Source organism: Phaethon aethereus, assembly GCF_964289735.1.
Source record: "Phaethon aethereus genome assembly, chromosome: 3".
NCBI lineage: Eukaryota > Metazoa > Chordata > Aves > Phaethontiformes > Phaethontidae > Phaethon > Phaethon aethereus.
This window is the reverse complement of record NC_138576.1, coordinates 75,118,242-75,146,057: the sequence shown is the minus strand read 5'-3', so window position 1 is coordinate 75,146,057 and position 27,816 is coordinate 75,118,242. Positions and strand designations below refer to the sequence as shown.

Sequence of the window (27,816 nt, the reverse complement as noted above, 5' to 3'; positions counted from 1 at the left end):
CCAATTTCATTCTGGGTTGCAGGTTACCCATGAACCTGTACATGCTGCTCTGTATGAATTCACGGTTTTGGAGAAGCAATACTAATTCAGATGTCAGCTGTAGCTGGGCTCTTTTGATATGAGGTATGCTTAAGATGGAAAAATAATACAAGTTCTTTCTAGCAAAGCAAAAATTTAAGCTACTGATTGAGAATTGGAAGCATCATTACAAAAAAAAAAAAAAGAAAATAAAAGAAGAAAATGCAATCTTAAAAGTTATCTAGCAGTCATCTCCTATCACCACCACCACCAATGACCTTTGAGGGGTATTTGGCCAGAAACCCCAGCTCAGAACCATTTTGCCTTTTTTTATATTACCTTTCAGAAATGAACCTCAGACACAGGTCTTCCCAGTTACACTTTCAGATTTTTCTCAGTTCTGTGCAGTGTACCCAAAGCTCAAAATTTTTTCTGACACTACTTTATTAAATTCTGATCTGAGGAGAGATGCATTACTCTGCAGCTTTGATTGGCTGTGCTGAGACTGAAAATGCAAGTACAGCATCCTAAAGATTAGCTGGAAATGAATCCCCTTTGATGTGTAAAGAGTCTCTTCAGAGCGCTGGTTCTATCACCGTTGCCTTTTTTGATCTGAAAAACAACCGAATTACAGCTGCAGGTTCCATTTTAAAAGCCCCTTAGGTCTGTGACATTTTTCCAAAACGGCAATCGTTAAGAAAATTGCAGCAACTACATGTAATATGCTAAAAAATAGAAGGTCTAACTTGTGGGTCTGATATCCAGACCAAGTAGCTTCCCTCTTTTCTTCCTGATCACCCTGCCCCAACATGGGCCTGTTGCAGGGGTCACATGCCCTGTGACTCTGGGAATTAGGTGCCTGACTCCAGGCTGACTTTTGGCTTCTCCATCCATTCTGGCAATCTGAGCCCTTAAGAGAAAGTCCAGTGAGGCCAAGGCACCTTCTGAAAAGACAGGTAGAAAAGACTTTGGCATCAAAGGCAATTGAGTCTGAAAGGGTTTGCACCCATAGCTCCCATTGCGCAGGAGGAAGTCTAAATCACCAGGCTATAGGAGCTCCTAAGAGGAAGAGATACTCCCCTAAGGAGGTGCAGTAGCTGAATGTTATTTGACCATACATTCAGCTATGGGGGAACAGACCTTGCACTTCAGGTATTTTGTTTGTTTTTTGGTTTTTTTTTAAATCCAAAGATTATTTTAAACTGCCCAGAGATCGGTGATTTTCCAGTATTTCACTGCTTGATGATCTTTAGTGTAAGTACGCAGCATCTCAGGACTGTTTCACTGGGAACCCTAGCATCTTTTCGGATTCCAGCCCCAGGCAGAGTTGCATACTGCACTCTGGTGTTAGGATTGTTATTGACAGGCATCGTTTTCTCAATTAGGATAAGTGCTAAATATAGCCAGTATGCATTAAGTGGACTGAAACCATTCCAAGTATACTGCCTACTTTTCATTTCACTGAACTACCCTCTCACAAAGGTTTACTTAGGGGTTCTTATTCATATACTCAAGACACACTTGATATAAATTAAAAATGAACTTTAACCACTACTGCTAATTTATTTCTCCCTTATACAACACATTAAAACGAAACAAATAAAGGTTCCAAAATTTTACTCAAAAAAATTGCATGTTTAATGTTGACAGGTTATTACTTCAGAAAAAAAATACCTGTTGGAGAGATGGCTTGAATATGACTCTGACATGGAATGTGGTCCTCTCATATTTATCTTTTTTTCTCCCCAGTGACTCGCTAATGGTATTCCTGTTGTTAGAGGTGATGTTTTCATAGATCAAACCAGTGAAATACACTTACCGGTAATATGAAGTAGCATCATATCTCACATGCACTGGCTTTGAAGATTTACTGCCTTATTGACCACTTCGAGATTCCTGGCTTTGAAAATTCTTTGGGATTTAAAGTGTGCAGTAGAAGTTTTCTTATCTGGACTAAAACTTTGATCTCTAGGCTTTTCAGGAGCGCATGCGGTTTATTAATAAGTATGCTGTGAGAGATTCAGAGGAGCCCATAGCTGGGGCTGAGACTGACAGTTTAACACCTGATTCAGGAGAAAGAGGTAAGGGTATAACTTTCTGTCAAGTATGTCATCTGTTCATGTTCATCATGTTCAGCTTCTTAGAAAAGACTTCTGCATTACATACTGGTAGTAAATGGATAGAACAGCCCTGATAAAGGTGTCTGGATGCACAATGGCGTGTTTAGTTTCTACGTTCTCTATCCCCTTTTTGCTTTAATTGTTGCATTGCTGTATTTTCAGACGCAGATATAGCCTCACAGCTCTTGGAGGCTGCCAATAGTTACCCTTAAGCAAACTTTAAACAGTCCTTCTGTACTAGAATTCTAACCCTCAATTAACCTGAAATTTTTGGAAGTACCTGCTCCCTCAATTCCAAGTTGGGTACCAGAGGTCATTAGTATAGAAATATTTAAAAATTGTTTAGCAGCTGAAGTAGCATGTCAGTAAGACACTTACACTTCTAATGTCCATTTTGTGTTAATGTTCATGGACAGTGTTCTGGAAGTGAGGTTTCAAGAAGTGCATACTGAGTAGCATCAGCTTCCGTAAGTGTTGTCTGATTTTATTTAGTGGTTACAACTGCTGTGGTTTCTTCATTTGTATTCCCTGGCAACCACCGGACTCTGCTGAAAATTTGGACTGGGTGCAAGGCTGCACGGGTATTTGTTGTTTCTTTTCTTCTGATAATAATGCTGAGATCAGGACATCACAAAACAAAGTATAGTACCCAGTCTGATTGTGACAGTATCTGTTCATGGCTCATGTGCATGGAACTAGAACCTGTGACTAGTACATAACTTGTTAAGATCAGTATTTTTTCCAGTCAGGTAAGTAACGATGCTGGGAATGTTTCAGAACTTAAAGCAGACGTAGTTGGAACACAAGCAGACCTTATGCCATAAGCTAACAGATCATTAGTTACTTCTTGCATTCCAAAGGAACTTGAAAAAATATTATTTCCTTTAAATTATTGGATAAGGACTTCAAAATTAGTGGTTGTCTACCAGGAGCTTTGTTCCAAACTAAGCATTTGGAGTCAAATACAAAGACTCATGAAGTCAAGAGGTGATACACCAGTGACATTAAGTTGTTAATGGTTCGGTTCCATAGAGTGCAGCAATAGGCAATAATGTGCTTGAACATTTATGCAATAGTTGGTATCTTAATGAGAATTTTTATGTTCTGGATAATACTTTTCTGATGGGCAGTGTCTTAGGCAGTTCCAAAGTCCATTCACCCTTCTAGACCAAGAGAGAAGGCTGCTATATTTGTCTATGTATAAACAGTAAATATATAGACAGTAAATTTTTTTAATGCTCAGAAACCTCTTTCCTACTTTTGGTGAGAACATTCCAGTAATAGTTTTTAAAAGTTTCAATTGATTATTACAATAAGTAGAGTAATAGAGAGTTTTTATTGTAAGAAATTACTGCAGTCATTGTTAAATCTCATCAAATTTCACACGCATTTTCAGCACATGCAGATGAACTGAAAGAAGGAAACAGTGGAATAATCACAACACAGCTTAGCCCAGTGGCATGCTAAATATCAGATATGTCATTGTATTGTGAGAATGCTACACTAAAGCATAAGATGGTTACTATCCACATAGTTTAAAAAAAATCTAAGACTTAAGAATGACAATTTTAAGTTGTCATTGCATCTTTTTTCTTTAGACTGGCATTTCCCAAACTAAATTTCTGCCCAAAAGTGAATATAGTTTTTTTAAAATACAGCCAGGACTGACACTTGGATTTTTATTGATTTTTTTTTTTTAATAAAAGAACGTGATTCCTTGCTGATTAGAAGTTGTTCTTACATTCTTTGAAAGTGAATCTTCACTTGAAAGTGAATGTTCTTGCTTAGGTTTACAAACCTTCTTAAGTGCTGTGGATTTAGCTAAAATACATAAATTAGTTTCAACCTAGCATACGTGGGGGTTTGGCAGCATTTTTTATTCTATCATTAGCGTTGGAAAATAAAATAAAAAGGCAGAACTATTATATCCTTTCTAACCCATATTCTCATTTAATAATGTATTTTGCTGAGACAAGAGAGGAAAAAAAAATATAGAAGTATTTAGATGGAGCCTCCTAGCATAACTGAATAACCAGTTTAATCTGTTCTGTTGTAGATTCTCTTATCACAGGAAAGAAAGCATCACAAGCAGCTATGGACTCAAGCTTACAAACACAGCAAAAAAAATGGGATCCTATAGACCTTAGTCCTTACATGAGGTAAACTGCAGCAAGATCAATTAAGTCCCAGTGAAACACCAAAATGAAAGACTGCCTAAGGTTTTTCATATATAGGAACTAGTAAATGCAATATATTTTTAATGCGTTTGTATGATTGACATGAATTTAGACTTTATCCTTCACATATCATTGAAGTAAGCTACAATTCTGTCACATGCTTGTTAAAGTTGCTGTGAAAATCCTGGCCCGTGTTTTATCTGTCCTTTATGCTGTGTACACAAAATTACGCAGTAGTCAATGCAGAAGTGTAGATGGCATCAAGATACAGTTTTCAGCTTTGATTTTTCCTGGCATGGATGTGTTTTAAAATCTGTGCTTTCCTATATCCATTTACAATTTACATCCTTTCCTTAACATAATACATGTCAAAGGAGCTGAATCACTGCATTACATGTAATGAGAATGTGACATAAAAATCTGCAGAAAATGCATGTGCAGGCAAATATGTTTATTTCAGTGGTCATCTTGAAAGAAGCGCATACAAAGTTTGTCAGGATGTGATGCTAGATTCAAATAATATACTTTCCTTAACAAATGCAGTTGAGTTAAAAATAATAGTTAATAGCTGAAATAATTGTATTAATTATATTCTGTATTCAAAAGAGCTGTATTGTTTATTACATGTGTTGATATGAACCTATCTATCTAGCTAATACACATGCACCTGCATGTTTGTTGTGCTACAGCTAGAACCCGGTTCATGCTTAGGTCTATTTGTATTCAGTGTGGCATTTATGCAGCTCATTGATTTTCAAAAGACCTTAGAACATGCTGAAAAAATCCCCAAATTGAATTTTAAATTGAAACGGAAACTGGTGTTATATTGAAGTGATTAAAACAGTAGAAAATATGGCAAAATAGCTTCCACAGGCTTGTAAGCATTTTGTCTTCAACTGCTTGACTTTTACACTAGTCATTTAAGTCAAATTACAAAAATATATGATGCACTTAGCTGCCATTATGCCAATGGCAAAAAAAAAAAAATTACACTTGTCTCAATGCTAAATTATAGTATCAAAAACTTACGCAAATATGATATTTCTTGCAAATTAAAGATAAGTGTCATATGCTCAAAGATGAGCATGATTTTACAAATATTTTTAAAATAAACACTTAAGTATAAGAAGACCTGGACTCAGGAATGTACTTTCTCATCGGGGTTATATACAGGCAGAAGAAAAGTATCTCCTTAACCATATCTAACCATACGATGGTGACATTGCAGTATATAAGCCAAATATATGCATATAGGTGTTAAGCAAAATACATACCACCCCAAACTGTATTTGAAATGAGACAAATGTCTTTGTATTTCCTTCAGAAAAACTATGTCTAAGTCTGTGCTAAGAAATGAGTCTATCATTCAACAGCAAGAGATACGTAAAACGGAAAAAATCAACCATTTTAGGGAACTTCGAGAGCTGGCTTTGGAACAAAGAGAAAAAGAACAAAATGCCAGATCTTTATTGAAGCAAAATATACTTGAGATGTATGAGAATCTGCAGGTAGGTTTTCAAGATTACTTTCCAATAACTATTACTGTAATACCCACCACTAGTATGAGTGTCTTGATGAACCATTCTTAAGACTTTTGTATTCAGTACCAGTAGTTAGAAACAGTGAATAAGCTTGAACTTTCGCTTGGGCAAATGTTAAAACTAAAGGTTCTAGGGGAAAAATATAGTACTACACAATATGATATTCTTAGTACTTTCTTCATACAGCTCTTTGCAAAAATACTATCTTAAGAATGTCACCGTCAAAAGATAGATAAAAGTGAGCATAATTTGAACATTTGATATTTATGACCAGATGCATATTAGATAAAACATGTCTGGTTAGGCTATTTTGTTGGTTATAGAATTGTATAGGGCTTTTTGGCAAGTAACAAAGAACAAGATAATTTACATAGGAGGATCAGTTGCTCCTAATGTGTCTTAACAGCAAAGTTAGAGAACACAGTTTTCCTGAAATATGCATGATGACAACAAGCAAAAAATTAGAATTATTAAGCCTTAAAAGAGTATGTCTATAAATAACAAATTTGGTAGCATTAGTGTAGGATCCATTGTTAGGATTAACCCAGCCAATACATTGCACATGACATTGGTACAAATATCTTAACAAAATTGTCTTAATCCTTGAGTGTAAACAGGAACAAAATATTTTGTTACACAGTAGTGATACAATAACCACTAATAATCAGCTAATGACTATTCAGGACTCTTAAAACTGGCTAAGAGACAGTAAAAATAATTTTACACCAAACCAACCTACTTACAGAAATCACTTGAAAACATCTCCTTAACAAGCTCCCAGACAGCCTGTTTTATATTACTTATACTGGTCTACTAGACTACAAGTCTGCAAGGAGCCATAGTTCTCTACCAGTGACTGATTGATCCCTGATAAGAATGCATGTCCAAGTTTTCAGATGTTGCTATGATTTTGGATACCTAGCATATCATATATTAGAAGGGAAATTTTTTATTAAGAGTAGTTCCCTGGCTCTTTCTATAAAGTATGTCCATTAAAGATGTTTCACAGTACTAATTTAAAATGAGAGTTACTTGTGAATATGCATACTGTGCTGATTAGCACTTTCAGAGTTTTTTCATCTGCAGACCACAGAGAACTATCTAAAGGTATCCAGGTATCCCCATTTTCCAGGATGGAAATGTAAGGAAAAAGTTCTCAGAAGTGTCCAAGTCCCACTTGCCATGAGTCTCCTTGAAGGTGAATGTGATCTAGGCTCCTTTAGTCTCTTCGAAGACTAGAGCTTCTAAACCATTTCAGCATTTCTGAAAACTAGTTTTTAAGGGACTTAAGACAACAAAGCAAGCCAGTAACTGAATAGGGATTAGACCCAGATGGGTAACTAGTCTGTTGCCCTATCCTCCTTTCACACAATTAGCTTATTATGCCAGCAATTTAAAAAGGATTTTCATGAACTTTCTGTTCTTCTTCGTGGTGAACAGATTGACATATAGCTGTGTCACTGGGACAAATCAATAAAAATACACATAAAAAGGAGAGATGCCCTCCCTGTACTTACAGAGTAATAAAGTGAAACACAACATATAGAATGCAGTTGCTTGTGATAAAATCAAGATTCATGTGTAGGTGGGGGGTATTGCTGTTTGTTTGTGGCTAGGCATCCTTAGATGAAACACGAGGCAGAGTTCACAGCATTCGGGAAGCATACCGAAGTGCGCTGCTAGAGGCCGAGCACAGAAAACAAGAAGAGCTGGCAGCTCATGAGGCAGTCCTGCAAGCAGAGCAAGAGACGAAGACACTGAATGCACACAAAAAGAAGCAAGGAAAGGGCTTAGGGAAAAAAAAGTAGTTGCTAGCACTACTGAATTGTATTTACAGTTTGGGAAAGAAAGTTTATATGCAAAGATGAGGAAGAATGTTTGTTATTTTCCAGTATTTTTGTCAACTATATCACATTTTATCTCTTTGCCTGCTGCTAGTGAAAAAATTGATCTAGTATTCTTTTTAACAAAGTGTTTGGTATTTTGCTTCTCATAAAGGTACTCACTACTATTAAAGTTTGTATGTTTTACTGGAATAAAATTTTGCAACAAAAATTCATATTCAATTCAGATTCTTCTGCCAAAATCACAGTGTGTTTAGTCCTCTTTTTCCAGTCAAAACAGAACCAGACAAGAATGAATCGGAGTTGAAACAGTGAATGTAACCTATCAGTTTTGAAGTCATTTAACTTGGCAGAAACACGAGCTCCTTAAGTGGATGACAATTTATGGCATTTATAATAATTAAACAGTGGCATACCGCACTATTCATATGCAGGCACTGGAAGGCTTCCCAAAGCCTGGTTCAGTAGGCACTCACAAGCTTTCTGTGTACTGTACTATTCTTCCCTTTCATCATTCTCTTAAGTGTTTTTGAATCTCACAGTAACTCTCTGTAGTGGCAAACTCATGGCACAACCCTCCAAGGCTTGTTGAATACTCCTTAAAACCCTGTTACTCTCTTTCTTCTTTATCTTTCCTAAGCTTTGTTTTGCCAATGGTGGCTTTGCCCAAAATGAGTACCCTTGGCTCCTAGACCTTTGGCTGGAATTTAAAAATGTTTCTTAAAGATAGAAGCAGTGTGTGAATGAAGTGGCAATCACAGGCTTTCTACATGAAGGGTAAAATATTTCCTCTAAGCTTCCATTAGCATAGGATTTGTATTTTTTTGGTATTGTCATCTAACACAAAAAAAAATACATGCATTCATACTCACTAGCTAGTACTCTGTACTCAGAGACAATGGTCAAAACTCTTAAAATTATGAAAACTCTCTCTAGACCAGACAGAGCTGTTGTAAATGGCTTAAAGAACTTCCTGTGTATGCAGTCACAAACAGAAGCTTGGGAAGTTAGACTACCTACATATTGTATACATACAGTATGTCCAGGATGTCCAAAAGCATTTCATTGTCTAGGCAACATGAGAAACCACGGGACTTGCCTATTTAATGCTAATCACAAGAAATGTTATCCTTTGCATTCTGGCCACTGGTACTGGCTAGCCACTGCATTTGAAACTAGCCTTTCTTCTGCATCTTAATGACATACCAGATGTTCAGTTTCTGCTGGTTTTGCTCACCTCTGTGCTATCAGTACCTCACTGCTTGGCTTGAACTTGACTCACTCCTCTTATCAGTTTTGCGATATCTGTTCTTTGTATATCATCACACCTACACACCTGCTGTGATGCCTCTGCCTCCACTCGGCCTCCTTCCTCCCATACAACATAAACTGAACTAACTGACTTGAGTTTTCATCTTTGAAAAGGAGGAATTTAAACCAGAGTCCTAAAGCTGCACTGGTGATTTTCATTTCAAAGAGCAGGAGCTAAGTTTTGCTTTGACCCATACAGGCTGCAAATAAAAAGCCTGGCAGTCTTGTGCTATAACTGCTCTGACTTTGTCCTCTCTATTTTGGAATATGGGCTATACTGCTTCATAATATTCCATCTTGTTTCCATGGCAATAGCACGTGTTGGTTGTCTTCTTGTGTGAATCTCTAATGAGCTTCTGTAGAGGAAGATCAAGCTGAAGTTCTGTTCTCGATGTCACTGCAAGCGCTATAATGACATTCTGTTGTAAAATCATTCCGATTCCAAAAGCCAGCATAATCGACATCTAAATGTCAAAAATTCAGCTAATAATCTGCATGATCACAACCCATCCCTGCATGCAATCAGCTATAAACAGACTTAAGCTCAGACACAGTGTACTCGGATCTACATTATCAAATCTAGTTCTGATGTTATACACAATTCCAAGTTTCATAATTTCCTCATTGTAAAGAGTAATGTGGCATCATCAGAATCTGCTCTGTGGTTTATGAATGTCTCTATTGGCTTATTTATCATTTCAACAACACAGATATGATGAGGGAATTAATTCCTGTCACATTGTTTAATTGCATGTACTTTGGAGTATGTAATGTTTCAAGGGACACACAGTAGCAGTTTTTATTAAATTCCCATGCATATTCCAGAAGAGCAAAATGTCCACTTACCTCATAATGAAACCTGGGAGAGAAAAGGCCTTGTTCGGACTGTGCCAAAGAACTTACATACACTGGACCCAGAAACAGATGACTGATGAAATTTTATATGCATCATTTTTACATCAACACGGCAGCTTTTTACATGGTGCACTATATTACAGGCTAGGTTAGTGCAGAAAGATGTACAAAAAGTAAAGCAAAATGTGACTGTATTTCAAAATAGCCATTTGCAGTAATTTAAGGAGCCATCAAGTTTAGCACTTTACTGTAAGAAAAACAAATAAGTGAAACTATATGTTGTGGTTTAATAGATATGATTGTTGCCTCGAGTTTGTAGACCAAGCTTGTCCAAAAGTCAAATTGTGTGTTCACATGGATAAAGCACTTTTTCCCTTTAGGAGTAAGACAGCTTTTAAGCACCATAATTTTAGGAAATTCAACTAGCCTTTATATCGAAGGAATTTACTGCCTGTATTCAGGATAAGAAATTGCTCAAATTCTGTTTTTACAGATTGTACGTTTCAGAAATATGCCATATTGCATCAAGCATTCATATTTTCTTAGGGTTTCTGGTAATAAAAGCTCTGGAATTTGGATAGTCATTGTTCCTGCTTATACTCAGCTTGGCCATTCAGGGCCGGATTCAGTAGGGGCGCAAGGACAAGCTTTAAATTATGTGCTTTCGTGTTCAGTACAGGACTTTAGCAAAGGACTGAAACATGAGGTCAAGCCCTTTACAGAACAGAATAGATAGGCAAAGATTTTCTGAATCAAGAGATGATTGCTCCATCTTTTAAGATGACAGTCGTTTTAGAGGTGCAGTAGAGGAATGGCTGCATCAAAGCATACTTTACCCGGTATCTGGTGGCTGCAAGTCACAGAAGAGAGGGTTTGAGTTTGGGGGAGTGGAAGCAAGGGCTGAACAGTTGCCTTCTAACGTTTCTTACAGAAAATCATCCTTGAGAAAGTCTGCATAGTTTGTCGCTTACTTACACAGCCTATAATTTTTGTTCATGGAAGACTGTATATGAAGAACAACTCTAAATGTTGGAGTTTAGTTGTCTTGTGCCTTGGAGAGTTACATACTTCTCCCCTGAAATGCCGAGTATGACCCCTGAAGAAGAGTATGGCAATAGCCATCTCTACATAGATGAAGAGCATGGGGTACTCCAACAGCTTAGAAATCCTGATCTGTCTTTGGCAGAAGACTGTGTGCTTCTTAGAGAGCCAGTGCCCAATAGTCTGATAAGATTTTCTTTCTGTGCGATTCTCTCACAACTTAAGTACTTCCAACTCATCAGCCAAATGCAGAGCTAATTTCTATCTCTGGTTAAAATGCCGTAGGACAGTCTCTCAGTATCTGGTCATTGCTGAGGACTTGCACAAGGAGAAGCGGTTTCAGGAATCAGCATAGCGGCATGTGAGAGACAAGCCTGGCTTTCCTCCTGTGGACTGACTATGCAGTTTGAGAGACCTGATGAGCTCAGAGCTCAGGGCAATACTGGAAATATTTTACAATTACACTTTGTGATTGGCTGGAATTTTGATTAAAGAGTTAAAGATTCTTTAGAGCAGGAGGACATCTTTCAGAGCATCTTTAATGTTGAGCTGCATTTTTGTAGTGGTAAAACAAAAAGAATTCATTTACTGTACTAATTCCTGATGTTCATTTCTCTTTCATATGAAGTATAGCCAGTTATGCAAAGGAAAATGTCACTGTTCAGCAGAAGCTTTGCAAAGTTTTGATGGAAACTGCAAATGCCACAGGAGAGTGAAAACTTTTCAACATGTTAGACTGTATTGTGAATAATCCTTAAAGAATTCCTTAGAGTTTGCTTGCTTTTACTGCTACATTTTAGGGAAAAAGTGGCATTCACAAAGCGATGCAGGTACCTGAGAAAGAAATTAAGTCTTTGACTTGATAATTCAGTTTAATGGGGATTAACTCTGTAAAGAGTTAATCACTTCTAATAATTCTTTGTAGGTGTGTTCTGCTAAGCTTTAGCGGTTTTCACTGCTTGATCCTTTTCTTTTGACCAGCTATTAGGAACTAGAAAGGATCTTTTTCAGTAAAATACATAACTAAAGTTGCTTTTTAATGCGAATAGCTTCATTAATCTTCAAATGACTTGTCCCATCTGCTTTGCTTTAATTTGGCTGGCATTTACACAATGCGTTACAGACCAAAAACCAGACCAAGCCCATTCCAGGATGCCTCGCTGCTGAGACAAGCAATGTGCTGCGAAATCGGGCTCAGTTCAGAGCTGCCAGTCTGCTCACCCCGGCAATGTGCAATTTAGCAGCTATGTAAGGTCTCATTTTAATTCAAGGAACAGACACAGCATTTATGCACATGCACAGCATTTCCCCTCCAAAAGGCAAGAAAAGTGTCTACATATTTTGTCTGGCAGAAAACATAAGAGAACAGCTTTGCATAATCACACAGCAGTTTGCAGAATAAAAGAAATCTCACTTTCAGAGCCCTTTTTTCCTCTCATTCATTTCTTGAATTGGCCCTAATTCACAGTCCAGGTAATGTTTCAGTGATTTAAATATTATTGTTATTTGCAGAAAACCAAGATGCTGTTGTCCTCCGTCTCAAAGGAGGACAAAGACAGGAAAGAAGTAGAAAGTAGTCAGGGAAGGAGAGGAAACAGTCTGCATTGTATGAAGTGAGACAATAGCACAAAAGAAAGGTGTGTTGAAGATGTTACTAGCTAAAATAAGAGAAAAGAGATGGGGGTGGCCAGGTCAGACTCGGGACCTTTGATTTCTGTGGCAAAATGAATGTGGTTAGGGCCAGTGGTTCAGGGACTGGCAGGCTCATCTGAAAATGAGATCATGTACAGACACATGTCACTTTGGGTCAGGTCTGGGTGCACACTCCTCCCTGAATCCTGGTTCCCTCTGCCCGACACCTGGACTTCTCCCTAAGGGCAAGCACCAAAACGCTCACTCTTTCAAGGACACAAAAGAGGTGTTTGCCTTGCACATAGTAGCCCAGTGGGTGCAGCCCAATCCATGGAAGGCAACAGCCAGGCTTCTGTACCCTCAGCCTAAGGAAGCTGAAGTGGGTGTCCCACTCAGCAGGGCATCACAGATATCTTTCCCAGCTACCCTTGAGCTGGGACCACCATGCAATGCTCACAAGACACAGAGCACAGCAAGAGAGAGCCTGACTCTGCGTACAAGCCAACTTGTTGCAAAGCTGGAACGTGCAAGAAGCAGGAATACAGCTGCTGGATGTTCAGGGATGGTGGTAAGGTTTACCTCGCTAATAACTCAAATAAGGAAGTGTCTTGCTAAAAAGAGACCACTGTTTTGTGGCCTGGAGTGTCCTAGATTTAATTTCCTTCCCATGGCTTGACATTCTACAGGTGGCAAAACCCAGATGACATCAGCTACAGACAGGGTGCCGAGGGAGTCAAAGCACTCAGCTGTGGCATGGCTAGCAGCAACCAGAACTACTTCAGACACACAGAAAGCGGAAAGTGCCTAAAGGGACACAAAGCGGCAGTGAAAAATCCATCCTTCCTCTTCTCTACTCTGCCCATGCCAGAGACCACAATGCAATTCCACCTCTTCAGCTTTAAGGCCACAAAATTCTCAAAATTCTTTTTTTTTTTTTTTTTTTTTCCTTTCCACAACAGAGAAACCTTGAGTTGGCTCTGGACACAGTTGTTGGCAGAGGCTAGAATTGTCGATCTAGAAATGCAGGAAAGACTAAAGCAGCTCCACTCCCAGCCATCTGGGTAGACAAGGGGATGAAAACTTATATGTCACAGGGTTTTACATATCCTATAAAAATATGACTTTTGGGAACTGATGAAAGATAAGAGATCAGAAATTAATCACAAATGCCTAAAGCAATGCTCATACTCTTCTCTTCTTACACCACAGAAATGTGGCATGAAGGGATTGAGGTTCAGCTAAGGAAGGAATGAGAAGCTACTTCCTCTCACCTTGTCCTTACTCTTCATAGAAGGAGTTTCACAGCACATCCTGTCATCATCAAAAGCATTACAAAAAGCAAGGGAATGCTTTTCTATTATTCCAGTGCAAAAGGTGGGTTTCCCAAAAGCACATTTCTTAGACTTGCTTACGTGGCTTTCACCCAAACTATTCAGCATTAACACTTCCAAAGACTTCACTGACATCTTAGCTTTTTTGTTTTTGTTTTTTCTCCCATATATATCACTGGCTTAACACATTGCAGCTCCGATGTTGCAGCTGGAAACTGTTTTGATAACTGATGCTCTGAAATACCATTTATGTATAGACTGAGATATTCAGCTGCTGTTTAGGGTGTTTGTCTGCCTATATCCATACCGGCTTTCTCTTAAAGACTCTGATTTATTCACCACATCCAAAAAAAAAAATATATCTACATCTGGAAACCTGGCTAAGATGGGAAGAATGTACTTCCCTGTCATACCATTTACAAATTGGATGCACAGAAAAGCAAGTCAAGATGAGGTGCCATTCTATTTCCAGTCTTCTCACTGACCTTAGCAAGAGCTAGATTTTCTCCCATGTATCTATCAGCGCACGTGTGCTGAGTATATCATCTATATAATTTAACACACAGTCAGCACTGGCACAACAATGCCGACGTGCAGTGCAGAACAATTGCAAATCAGGTGTGAGACATTTTATAAGATAAAGTCCCTGCTCAGTGGAATTCAGCTGGAGTTTTGCTAGAGGCCAGGACTTCACTTAAATAGAAACCTACAGAAAGGTTGTGCCACAGTCATTTTTTTTATCAAAGATAGTACAGATAGTATAGAGGGAATGCAGAACTGGCCAACTAAATTTGGAGGCTGAGTCATTCAGCCACTTTTAAAAATTCATAATGATGATTGTTGCCTGGAGGAATTTCTAAAACGAGATATGAATTGTGTTAATGCCAACAGGTAATATACACTGTGAATAAGGTAATTAAGAGAGTATTTAGCTTACTAAATGGCTTGTAATTTTTTGTGTAGTCCTGATGCTGTTTTCTCATGTAAAAATCTAAAATGTTTTATTTATTAAAACAAAATGTAACAGCTTTACAGTCATTCTGAGGAGCCTAACACCTTCTACCCCTATCAGGTGTTTCTAGGCCTCATAAAAATACAAACCAGGCAAACACCTGAGTGCACTCTCAGTGCTTCTTTGCCAAACCGAAGATGTATTTTTTCCAGAGCGGTTGCAGAAAGAAGTGCCTTTCCACCACTACCTTAGATCCCAGCACAAGCTCCCCAAAATCCTGGACCAGATGCGCTCATCTCTTCTCCTGAATCTGTCAATTATTAAGACCCCCTCGCCCCTAAGGGCTGCTTGTTGCTGCAGAGCCCAGCTGGCCGAGGCTCCGGCCTGGGACCGGGAGCTCCGGCTGCTGCCAGAGGTAGCACCGGGCACAGCGGCCTGCGGGGCCTCCGGGGCCTGCGGGGCCTGCCTGCGCCCGAACCGAGGCCAAAGGGCCCGCTGGGCAGCCGAGGCGACACGCAGCCCGCGGGGTGGCGCAACCGCCCGTTAGAGCCCGGCAGCGCTTGCCGGATCTGCTCACTAGAGGGAGGCGTTTCGGGGCCTGCCGCCGGCCTCAGCGGGCTGCCGGCCCGGCCGCGGGCCCTCCGGCGTTTGCGGGGGCTGCGCCTCCAACCCCGCCCCCCTTCACTCACACTTGTCCCTCACACTTGTCCAGCCGCCGCACTGCAAATTTGGGGGGTCGGGGGGAGCCCAGGGCAGTTGCTGCTCAGGGCCGTGTCCTGGCCGGGCTCCACCAAGCCTGGTCTCCAAGCAATTCGCAGCTGCAAAAGAGAAATGCTGAATTTCTAGCTGACCTGGGCTTATTTCTGAGAGACTGCAGGCGAGGATAGCTATCTTTTTAGTCTCTTATTTACCCCACAGCAAAATATGTACTCAGTTTTGAGCAGTGCTATAAATAAAGTAAAAAAAAAAAAAAACAAACCACAAACAACTGAAAGGCACTGGTCTGCAAAATAACAAAAGCTTAGTGTTTTCAGCTTCAAATCCGTGCCCTGTCTTGCCCTGTTCTACTTGTGAAGGGGAATGAATCTCTGTGAACTGGAAGGATTTAGCCTGGCTTTCAATCCCTCTGCCCATTCAAAGACCGTATGTGTAGCTGCTCCACCATAAATCTCAAACACAGCTCAGCTAACCAGTGCATGACTCTCCACTGCTGCAACCCCCCGGAATGCAGACGCTGCCCGTGTGTCTAGCTTTAGCTGCCTCAAGCCGTTGAGTCCTGGAAGACTCTTCTGCTTTTTGTTTTCAGTGCTTGTCCTCAGGCCAGGTGACTGCTCAGCTGACCTGTCCCCTCCGGCAAGGTTGACAGCGGTGCACAGTATTGATCTCACTGCAGTACAAGAGGTGCGGCCGAAATACCGATAGTCACTTGCCTTGTACAGTGTAGGACAGTGAACTTCTGAAAAGTACAAGTGCTTCTTCAGAAAGCTGACAGAGTAAATCATTAAAAATACCTGCTGCCCATTGCGCCTCTTGACATTCATTGTGCTGCAGCTGTGACTTGGTTTATTGACTCATTATATGGGTATAATGCATGGGGGAGTCGGTAACTTGCAAAGGGAAGTATCTGCTGTTCCATAAATTGTCCCTCTAATTTTGTAACACATTACACTTTAAAGGCAGGTCATAATGTTCTCAATCAGTTACCAAAAGGTAGGTCTCTAACTAAAAATGCCTTGATTTTGTGAGGAGCTGAGGAACTTCCTTCAAATTGGGGCACTGAAAATCAGGCCAGTTGGAATTAACTGCTGGTGGAGTCTAGCTTTGAAAACACGGGCTGCCATCTCCGAGTACAACACTTGCTTTTTAACACAGAACCAGGGAATGAACAAGGATAAAAATATTCCAGACAACTTCAAGGGTACTACTGATTGGCACTGACCCTGCCTGCACCAATGAGGAGCATGACCTGAAGGCCCTCACCTTGAATGAAGGCACGATACAAGTGCCATCTCCACTGGATGTGCACCTGCTTCACCCTGGACAAGTCCTCCAGCTGGGACACCAAATCTGCACTCTGCATGTTGTACAAGAGGGAAATAGGGGACTGGGATAAGCGAGGATCTGTTTTTCTGCCCTCCAAGTACTGTTGCACAGACTGAGTAGCTTCCTGTGTACAAGTAAGTTGAATCATACCAGGGGCTGCTGAGGTTTTTGAACAGCGGATTGACATTTTCCTTCTATTGATGAATCCGATAGATATTAGTATGTTGTTTTCTTTCAGCAAATTTTTGAGTTGCAGCACTGAGAGCTGCAGCAAACCACTTATATCTGCTTCAAGTTTTGTTTATTACTTACTTTTCAAACGTCAGCATGCACCAGAGGTCTGCAGGAGCCCATCATTTCTCAGGGACAAGAAGACTGCAAGAACCTTCTGATGGGGAACAGTCTGTGCAGTCTTCTGCCTACAATAAACTTTTTTTTTCACAGTATGTGGGCAACAAGACAGAATATCACAGAGATTAAAAAACAGATTGAAGCTCTCGTGTTTAAGCTGCAGTATATATTAGAATACGGCATTTGTCTAATGATGAGTCTTATGGCTGAGGTGTTAAAAAAGAATTAGACTAGGCAATTTAGCCACCAGACAGCTATTGATATTAACAGAAGCAGTCTGATTGACTTTGAAAGTCTCCAATTATAATCCTTGCTATAATTATGATTATGTTTCTCTATAGAGCACCACTGAGCCTCCACTTTTGACTCATACCAGATTCCTACTGAAGTCAGCAGGAGCTGTACTTGAGTCGGGGCTCTTATAGGCAGTACTGTTTGTCCGAAAGTAAACAATCTGTTCCTGTAAATTGGCTCCCTAATATGGACTGGTTTCCCCTTTGTATGGTAATAGCTCTAATCAAACATACAGCTTTTGCTTTGTTCTGCCACAGGAACAAAGTAAGGCTTAAGGGAGCAGTGGTCTGGAGTATTCTCAGACTTGTCCAGCACTGTAAAAGTCTTAACTAGACTTTTTGGGCTGGCAGATTTAGGGGCTAGCTTGAGTCTCTTGAGTCTCTATTCAATAATTCACTATCAAGAAGACCCTGCTTGCCTGTAAATCTTCTCCTCATTAGGTTTTGGACAGTCAAGTAAAATATCTTTAACTGATTTCATTATCATGATTAAAAGGAGGTAAGTAGATTTACTGCAAGAGAAGTAAATACTCAGGTTTATTGTGGAAAGCTTACACAGGAAAAATCTATCTTCATTTCCTTACCTACTGCATTATATACTCAGAAAAACTCTGTGTATTGATTGTGGGTGAAGTTGTTAATTGCTTGTCCAGCACTGCAACTGAGGAAATATGTTTGGGAAGCAGCTTTCCATTTTTGTAGAAAAAGAGGAAACAAAGACCTTAAGCCGGGGAAAACCTGAAACAGCAAAATTCATGAGACTATCATTATTCATGTTAAGATGCACAATGTGAAAGGAAGATCTTCATGTTAGGAAGTTTCTCTAAAGGTTAGCCTGCTGACAAATTGCCCCCATTATCTCCATAATCATGTTCAAAGCTGTAAAAAACATGAATCTCTCATTTTACAAGCAGATCTGTGGAAGTACAATCCCATGGGATTCTGCATAGCCCTACCAGCCCGTTCAGAGGTGATCAGAGGATGGCATTAGGGCTGCATTCTCAGGCTGTGTTTGAATGTTGTTGTATTCACTCATTTCTGGGAGAACTGGGGTCTTCACCCTTTCAGTATTTGTCTGGGCATCAGTGAGCACATATATCCACAATCAGAAGTATATGGACATTTCTTCATGGAGAGTTTTCAGAAATACAATTACAGCTGTCCTTCAACACCATGTCCTACGCTTTCCTGTGTCCTCTGCTACACGATGGCTGTGTTAACCTAAAGCTGTACCAGTGTTTTAATCTCAGGCTTTTTTTTACTGGCTCCTCTTTCCAAAACATGCAGTATGAAATTCTTATAGCCAAACACTGAAACAGGACAGAGACTATCACTCAGAAAGTTTTCCATCATAGTGGTGGCTACAGCATGTCACCCTACAGTATTTGAGCAGTTGCTGACAGGAATGGTTTCTGTCTCCCCAGAGCGCTGGGTGGCAAGGAGTTGTCCCAGTTTTGCAGAGAGTAATTTGGGTATTAGCAGTAATACCACATAAGCATTGCGGCCTTTTGAAAGCGGTGTTAGGTGGGAGGTGCAGCATGGCCATGGTTTCATGGTGCGTCTGGGGTCTTGCAGGACCTGGGCCGTGGGCACACCATGCTTTTGACAACCAGATCAATGCCTTCTCTCATTAATCCATAGCCATGCTCCACAACTCAGGAGAAATCTTCTTGCTGAGTGCACATTACCTTCCTTCTGTTGGGAGGGAAACCAAAATTTGAGAAGTCAACTCATTGTTTTTTCTCACCCTACTTTTGCAAAATAAAAAGTGAGGCTTCCTAATGTGCAACCACTTGCATTAATCAGGCAGTGACTCTGTCTGAGAGGCACTCAAAGAGCTCCCACCTGGAGAGGAGACACCAGGTTAATCTCAGATTTCAACGTTGCTGCTACCTGCAGCCAGCGGCAGGGCGGCAGGATGCTTTTCAAGAAACACGAGTGTCATCTAGTGGTGAAACAAACCCACTCGATCACACCCCAAGAGCCACCATATCTGCCCACTGGTTTCCATGCAGACCATTGAGCCACACATTTTGTTTCTGCTGCATTCGAACAACTTAATGCAGAATGTATGTGGTCACGCTTACTTTAGCTTTTGTCCTTGTGGGACTTATTTTATGCAGGCTAATGGAAAACAATACGAGTCGACCACAGTTAAGCAAGGAGCAGGCACTAATGGCTCTCTGCCTGAGGTTTTTCTGTCCCTGTGATGAGGTACAGAAAGGGTCTGTTTGTCTGGGTACAGTGACCACCAGCATCAGCCTTGCTCCCTAGGAGTTAAGTGAGAATTTTACAGGATAAAGGACCGTTTAAAGCTTTATTTACTTGTTATATTGTGTAACGTGTCCATTGCACGAATAGACGTTCAAGATCTTTGCATTTTAGAGTAGTTTTTTTCCCAAATGCTTTTGCTTTCTTTCACACATAAAACCAGATTCATTAGTGAAGCAGAGCATAAACATCATAATTCTCTTTAAATCGGTCAAATATGAAAGAAGAGACACCTTCTCAACAGAAGCATCACTAGCAGAGGAACGCACAGGGAAAGGTGGCTGAGCTGGTAACAAAGCGGACTGGAGAAATACTGGATGGTTATGTATAATTTTCCTGATTTGACTTGCTGGCAGTTCATCCCAGTAATTGCAATGCAACAAGACCAGCTCAAGGTGTTGTGCCGGTCTTCTGAGGAAAAGCTGACTTTGAATGCCCACAAGTCACCTAGAAATCATCGTGTTGTAAAATTACTTACACAGTGCGTGTACTGTGCACATTTTCAAGTGCAGAAATGGAAACCGTTCTTTTTTAGGACAGAGGTGAACTTCCCATATTTTCAGCTGATGCCAAGGACTGAGGCTTAAGAAAAATCCCAAGTGCTAAAATCAGGAGAGTTGTGTAGGGACTGATGGATGGAGGAAGGAGAGCTACATGGCCTTGTAGCCCTGGTCCCACCATGGACAGTATGAACAGAAAGATCACAGCATCTTACCACCCTTCCCTTCTGCTGGAACAAGGTCTGTGGGCTGTATCAATGGAGAAAAGACTCAGGCCTATGCTCGCCCTTTTAACTCCACTGCTCCTCTGAGGAGGAATCACACCTCAAAATGACAAGAGCCCAATGGCCCTTTGGAACCTGCAGGGGAAGAAGCATGGCTGGTCCCTCTGATCCCTGGGACCATGTTGTTCCATGTGTCTTGCCATCAGTTCAGTGCCAGAGAGGCACTCCTGTGCTTAAGAAAAGGCACATTTCTTGTTCTGCACTTGAAGCTGTGAGCAAAGGATGCTCTATTGGCAAAGGATGCTCTAGTCACAGAGAGCAAAGGACTTCTCCCAGAGCAGAAGTATTCCTTTCCTCCCTCTCACCCTTTCTTAGGATTGTCCTCAGCCTGTCTCCTGGCTTGGTGCTGTTGCCTTTCTTTTATGCCAGATCCTTTAACCAGACAGCCCTGCGTGGCTCTGTATCTGTCGGGGCTGACCTGCCGCCACCCGCCCGGTCGCTCACCCTGTGAGTATGGTAGCACTAACGCTGCTGCCAGCAGCCAGTACAGCACTGAAAAAGGTGCAAGAACCTGAGAACCTGGGCTCCCCGATCATCACCCTCCTCCTCCTGAACTATGCCACGCTCTCTCTGTGCTGCACAAAGATGAACACGGCTAATCCTAGATTTGCTCTGTGCACCGGCGCATCCTATATCGTGCAGGACACACCAGTTTGCAGTAGAGCTTTTGAACAAGCAGAATCAAACCGTGTCCCTGGCTGCTCGCTGATTTGCTCCTGTGGTCACAGGGACTGTGTTGTGAAAATTTGAGGATCCAGTCCCTCTTCTAGGGGGGGGAACTAAGGGCATGCTTCATCATTCTTTAAATGGTGCTTCACCTCCCACTGCCTCACAGCGTTTTCTGCTAGAGCAGGCCTTGGGCAGTCACGCCACGCACGTTTCTTTATCCTAGAGGTGCATGCAAGGCAAAAAAAAGCCCCAACAAACAACCTAATAAAAAGCACTAAATCCCTTTGCAAAGCTGCCAGCTGGCTGCGTAACGGCGTGCGCTGGGCAGGGCTCGGGTCAGCCGGGTAGTCAGGGCCTCTTGGCAAGCCGAGGGCAATGAAGCACATGGGTCTTTGCCCTGTGGCACCTGGAGCCTCAAAGGGAAGGGCGATCAAGAGCCGCCGGCTCTCGCCATTTGCCAGCCCGCCAGCCGCCCTCTCCCGCTCCTTGTAAAGGCTCTTTCATTTGTCAGCCCGCCTGCGTCAGCAGTAATACCGGGAGCTCAGCTGCTCATCATCCCAGCTGATAACGTCTCGGGAGGAATTAGGCAAGGCATGCTGGTGAGAGGGAGAGAGATGGTTTGAGGGAGAGTAATCACAGGCACAGTGATGGGAAATAAATGAGATCAGGGAAAAAAAAAACACAGCTCAAACAGGGTGTTCTCAGGCTAGAAGGGAGTGTATTTTTAGGAGGATGGGGCTGTTTCAATCCCAGTCGTGGGGACCCATGGGATCAGCAGCAGGTCTCCCTGGGATTTCAGCAGGGTTTGGCTCAAGGCTGTAGTGAGTAAGTTGCCACAAGGCAAATGGCTTTCAGCTATGCTGCAGAAAAGATAAATGAGTGGGCTGAGAGGCTGGGTTGTCCCCTTGTCCACAGATGAGATGTGGCAAGGGGCAAGGGAGGGCTTGCAGATGCTTTCAGGTCTGCATGGGCACTGTGCAGGCTTTCCCTCTTCTGAGCAAAAGTGGAAAGCTTTGCTTGTCACACGTGCTCAGTTATACACTTTTTGGCCAGGATTTGAAGCACTCTTTCCCCGTGAGGACGGTGCTAATGAGGAGAGGCCATGCCACAGACAGTCTCACTGGAAACAAGGGAGGTCCAGGCGATGAGAGCAGTGTTATTCGCCGTGCAGCAGCAGACTGGAGTCCTGTCCCTGGTACCTCCCTCGTCAGCAGAGTGAGCAAACAGAATACGGTATCAGAAGAAGGTATACATTTAATCAATTCCTGTGGTGCTGTAAAACTCAAATTTAATTTGAAATTTTTTAATCTGCTTCACTGTTTTACCCACTGCTAGCACCAGAGCGGCATTATTCTCCTTCTCCCAGTCATTCCCCAGCAGACTATGTCTCTTTTTCACTCAAATTCAGCAAATATTGGGAAAACATGGTGGTAAGGTCAAGGATGTTTTGCAAAATCTCTATTTCTGTAGCCTAAATAGACCTGGCAAATGAACAGATTCTACTCTGAACTTGGGCAAAAAGGTGAAATAACTCATTCCCATCAGTTATGTTATTCGTACATGGGAGCAAAATCAGTGCAGAATGAGGTTTTTTTGTTTTTAAGACTGTCTCCACATCTAGAACCAAACACTGTAATAATTTATGAACATGTTTTGCTTTTTTTGGACATACACTTAATTTTGGATACACATTTTCCATAACTCCAAATTTTCTGCAAAGTTCAGTGGCAAATTATTATTTAACAATCCCAAAAATTGCTTCCTCCCTCCCCCTTTTTTCTTTTTCTTCTTGTTAGCTGGCAACCGACAGAAGCAGCCTCATTGGGGTGGTGCTGAAAACAAAAGCTTTAGCTAAGATTTTCAGAGTGACTGAGGGAGAATTGTCAAAGGAAGGGTGTCTGTCCATATCAGGCCCTGAAAGGTAAGCCCAAAAAGGAGACACCTTGGTGACTGAATTCTTGGCCAGTGGCTACATTTGAATATTGAACTGCTGTGATGGCAAATCCTCCCTTGAAGAGAATTATTTTGCCTGACATCTTGCTGCCAAGTTAAATTGCATTTCATATTCTTGCACAGAAATTATCCCATACCATATTTTACCTTTTGGAACATGCCTAGAATGGGCAGGCATCCTTTGCTAACAAGCCCAAGAGGAAAATCCTAGCTTATACAAGCTAAAAAATGTCTGAAGGACTGATGATTTTGGCAGAAAGCACTTCATGCCCTCTAAGGGAAGACATAAGCTATTGCCTGTCGGCTACCTCATAACATGCCAAGCCAAAGCAAGTCTGATTATTCTTCCATTTATAAGAATATTTAAAATAAAATTCCTCACCACAGTTTGCACATTGACAGTTGGTTCTCTATAAATGAGTATGCGCTGCAAAACCTTTCAGCAGGCAGCGTGGCTGTTTGGGTCTCAAGCAGGGTTTGGTGGACAAAAACATTGGTGGCAGAAGTGGAAGAAAGTTGTGTTCATCAGAAACGTCCCTTGCACCAGCACCAACCTCAGTGCCCACTTTTGGCCTCCAGCTGTTTGGTGTTTCTGCTGCCTCTGGGGCTTGGGGGCAGGGGACCGTCACCCAGCCACCAGCATAACCATTTTCCCTGAACAGCAAAAGTCTCTCATATTATACAGTGAGGTCTACAAATAATCGTATCAGCTTAACATTATGATAAACTTCGGGTTGTTTGTCCTTATTTCACTTTGATTTTTGTTTGGGAAATTCGGAAGCTGGTCCTGCCCTCCCATAGTCTTTCAGCCAAGCTTCATTTCATCACCACCATTGGGAATTCTTCTGAAATACAGCTCATCACCACCTAGATTTAGCTTGTTCCCCTGTTCTGCCCAGCTGAAGAGCTTTTTGTTGCACAGTACATACCAGTCCGGCACAGCTTTTGATGCAATTGGAGAGCAGCTTCCCTCCCTGCAGGTGTTCCCTGCACAGCTACAAACATTTTTCTTCTTTCATTTCAGCTGACTTTTTCCCCCATAGAGCTTTGCTAGCTGCAGTTGCAATAACTGAATGCAAATGCAGAGACTGGGGAGTATTTCACTGAGACCGTGTTTTCAGTGAGACCCCACGGGGTTATCCGGGCACTTAATTCCCCATATAACAACCTAACTAAAGCCCTTCCGTGAATTCGGCAATGCACAGGTGCTGCTAGGGAAGCTGTAACCAGCAGCTCACAGGCTTTGGTGCTGCATGAGTGGATTTCATGGCACGCTGGTCCCAAGATTTAGAGTCAGGCAAGGCTCAAATGGTTACCTTACCCTCCTCCATACAAACCTGGGGTCCATTGGCTCAGAAGAAACTCTTGTCTAAACACTTCCTTAATTCCCTGCTCTGCCCCAGCTCTGCTTCCCAAGTGCTGCATCCCTGCTCTGCCCCATGCGATGATGTGCCAGCCAGGAGGGGGAAACCTCTCTGGGACCTCTGTCCTGACATTAGCTCAGAAAAACCTCAATCCTTGGACAAGTTAGGACCTTCCATAAAAGCTGGGACTTAGTGGAAGAAAGCTGAATGGAGAAAGTGAGCAATGCCTGGTGAAGGGACTGCACAAAACTAAGCCTTGTCTCAGGCCAGCAGCAAATACAAACTGGACCTCAGGGGCTTCTGCCTTGGCATCAAGGTATATTTGGGGCCGAAGAAAAGACAGCTCTAGGTTAGCTGCTGTGAGTAAAGGAATTGAGAGAAGAGTTAAACTATGAGAGGCTATTGATGAAGGGAGAAGATGACTGGGTACAGGCTGAAAGTCTGAAGAACAGTCTTTCAGGATGAGTGTGAGATGAGACAAACAGCAGCTGGTACAGCATTCACAGGGACTGAAGCAATGCCTGCCATAAGCAATGCAGTAACAATGGGACCAGCTGCCAGTGTCCTTCTGTGTCACGGGGCCAAGGTGTCCAACAGCATCCGGGTAACCAGCGCAGTGGCTTCTGCATGCAGGGAGCAGTTTAGGCAGGGATGTGTTTGGGCTTGTTACCCCAGCAGTTAGAGATGGCTAACACTGATGCCCCTCTTTAATAAAACAAGCCCTTTTAAAATGTTTAAATACCTCAAGGTGTAAATCTTCTTGAAACCTGTCCATCGCGTCTCTGTTTGTTACCTGCAGGACATCATGGAAACCAGTGCTTACAGGTCTAACTGGTGTCCATTTGTAGAGTTAACGGATTGTCCATCATACTTGCTCCTTACTAAACGCCATTTATTCTCACTTTATAATACCAGCCGGAGGCCTGCAAAATCAGACCCTGAGATGACTGGGACCAGGCTCTATACTTCTGTCTATATCTTGGTATATGTATCTTGGCACACACACACATATACATAGAATAAACTGCACTCAAAACATGCAAGGTTCAAGCCTAAGGTGGGAGAAGTGTTATCCGCATTTTATAGATGGGTGCTGAAGGAACAGGAGATGACATGGGTTTCAGGTCAGACTCAACATCTGTGATGATAAATCTGGAAATCAGCCTAAACCCCCAGGGTTAACAAGAAAACAATCCCTCCTTCCGGGAATGGAAAGAAGGAAGCTAATACACAGGAATAAATAGGATTGTACCTTTCGTAGATTACTTGTAGTATTAAAATAACCTTAATTCCCTGCCTGAGACAGCCTCCCTGCTTTTTCTTCATTTTGCATTCAGTAGTCTAAAGCAGGATTGGTGACACTTTTTTTTTTTTTCCTTCATTTTTGCAGCAAACCTACAATAAATCAGACTCGGGAGCTCTGTGAAGTTTGCAAAACCCAAACCCTACTGAGCTCCAGGCATTTATACATGACGCATACACTCATCAGTGCTCATTGCTGTTGTTCCTCTGCCAATCACCTTGCCTAATGTGAAGATGTGTCACAACACTGAGCAAACATGGAAACAGCCATTTTAATCAACCATATTTTCCCCATCTGGTAACTTTCCTTTAACATGGTAGTCCAGCTTTCACACAGATTTTGTAGAGTGAAAGTTTACAAGCAATAAAAATTAACAGCCATAATATATGCAACAAACAAATCAACAACCCCCCCCCCAGTGTGTGCTTGAGTGGATCTAAGTCAAACTGTGACTAAACTGTGGTTGCATTTCCATGAGATATTTTGCCTGGGGATGTGCAGTATGCAAAAAGTGTGTGATTCATCTCAGCGAGAACCAGACCAGAGGTGAGAGGAAGAAGTTCAGAGGACAAGCACAGAAAACCAGCCGTGACGGGAGAAGAAAGCCGCACAGAACTTTGCACACGCCGCGGTGCCCATTGCCCTCCGAGCAATAACTGGGCAGGGCAATGAGGGCCTTCCCTCCTCATGTGCCTGCGAAGAACTTAGCTGGCTCCCTTCATCTTTACCTATCCCCCCCCATAATGAAAAAACCCACAACCCAGATCAATGTGGTTAAATGCTGGGATAGTTCATATTTCCAAGCACTCTCTCTACTCTGCCTCAGCTCGCACCACAGCTAAAAGCGCTCCATGCGGACTTGAAGGATGTTTCTGGGACCCCTTCGTTCCCCAGGAGAACAGGCAGTTCTTGGTGGGGGGCAGGGAGCGGTTGCCTTGCTAGAAGTAATCCCCTTAGTTGTCTGCTGCATCTGTTGTTAATGCAAGGGCATCGTTTGCACTGGCATAGGTTAGGAGTATTAATGGCAACACAACAATGAATATCAGTGCAACCAGAATCTGACATCTTGGTCTTTGTCATGCCACCAGAGAGCTTGTTTTCAAATTATAAACCACTTGTGTGGTGAGTGGAATCAAGCTGTGATAATTTGGATGTATGAAAGATACTTTAAGGTCCAGTCGTTGTTGCATCTCATTCAGATACTGCAAGGATGGATATTGGCTGAATGGAGGAACGTACGTACATTCTGCTTCAGAGAGACTTCTCTTCCCATCCTTCAGTGTGGATGATTAAACTGCCTCTCCTCTGGTTATTCACTCTCAGTAAAACCATTGGGAAGGAGAGGACAAACAGAACACAGCCCAGCATCTGAGGATACAGTGTTTTCGGAGTTGGCTGGGAGCGGTAGTCTGTTTTCCTAACAAAGCGAAGATGATGTGACAGCTCTGCCTGTTTCTTTTTCCCCAATCTTCTCCTTCCTTCCCCTTGCCCTTCCCCTTCTTTTTCATCAGCTGAATCACCTCAGTCAAATTTGTCAAAGGAATTGAGGGGCAATATCACAGAGATACTAAGTTCCCACAGTTTTTGCCAAAATCAGAGGCAGAGACCCTACTAGAGCCTGCATTGAGGGAGAGGCAGGCTTTAGCTGTCGCCCTGAGACAGCCGCTCGCTGGCCAGTCATTACACACACCGCTCCCAGTTGCTTCAGTTGTTTGCTGCTTTTTGTCCAATTATTTCCTGCTTTTTGTCCGTTCGAGAGGCCAGAGGCCGGTAAGGTGGTGCTGGCACAGAGGGATTGCAGGATGCTGGGTGCAGGAGCAAGAGAGCTGCAGCAGGGGTGGAAGTGGAGCTGGGGAACTGGCAGCACTGCAGGTAGGACTGAGGATATTGCAGTGTGTGTGAGTGCAGGGCCCCTAAAGTTAGTGATGAGAAGAGGGAAGCCAAAGAACAAAAGTCTGCTTGT

At 42.1% G+C, this 27,816-nt stretch overlaps 1 protein-coding gene across 1 annotated transcript in view; it reads left to right on the top strand.

The window, feature by feature from the left end:
* ADGB (androglobin) overlaps nt 1-7,664 on the top strand; it is a gene marked incomplete at both ends in the record, with an annotated part of 120,730 nt that extends 113,066 nt beyond the window's left edge. Inside the window, 4 exons of the mRNA XM_081997158.1 lie at nt 1,991-2,099; nt 4,195-4,297; nt 5,640-5,823; nt 7,473-7,664. Of these exons, the coding sequence (XP_081853284.1) occupies nt 1,991-2,099; nt 4,195-4,297; nt 5,640-5,823; nt 7,473-7,664 (588 nt within the window). The remainder of the gene's footprint in view (nt 1-1,990; nt 2,100-4,194; nt 4,298-5,639; nt 5,824-7,472) is intronic.
* Nucleotides 7,665-27,816: the final 20,152 nt, after the last annotated feature.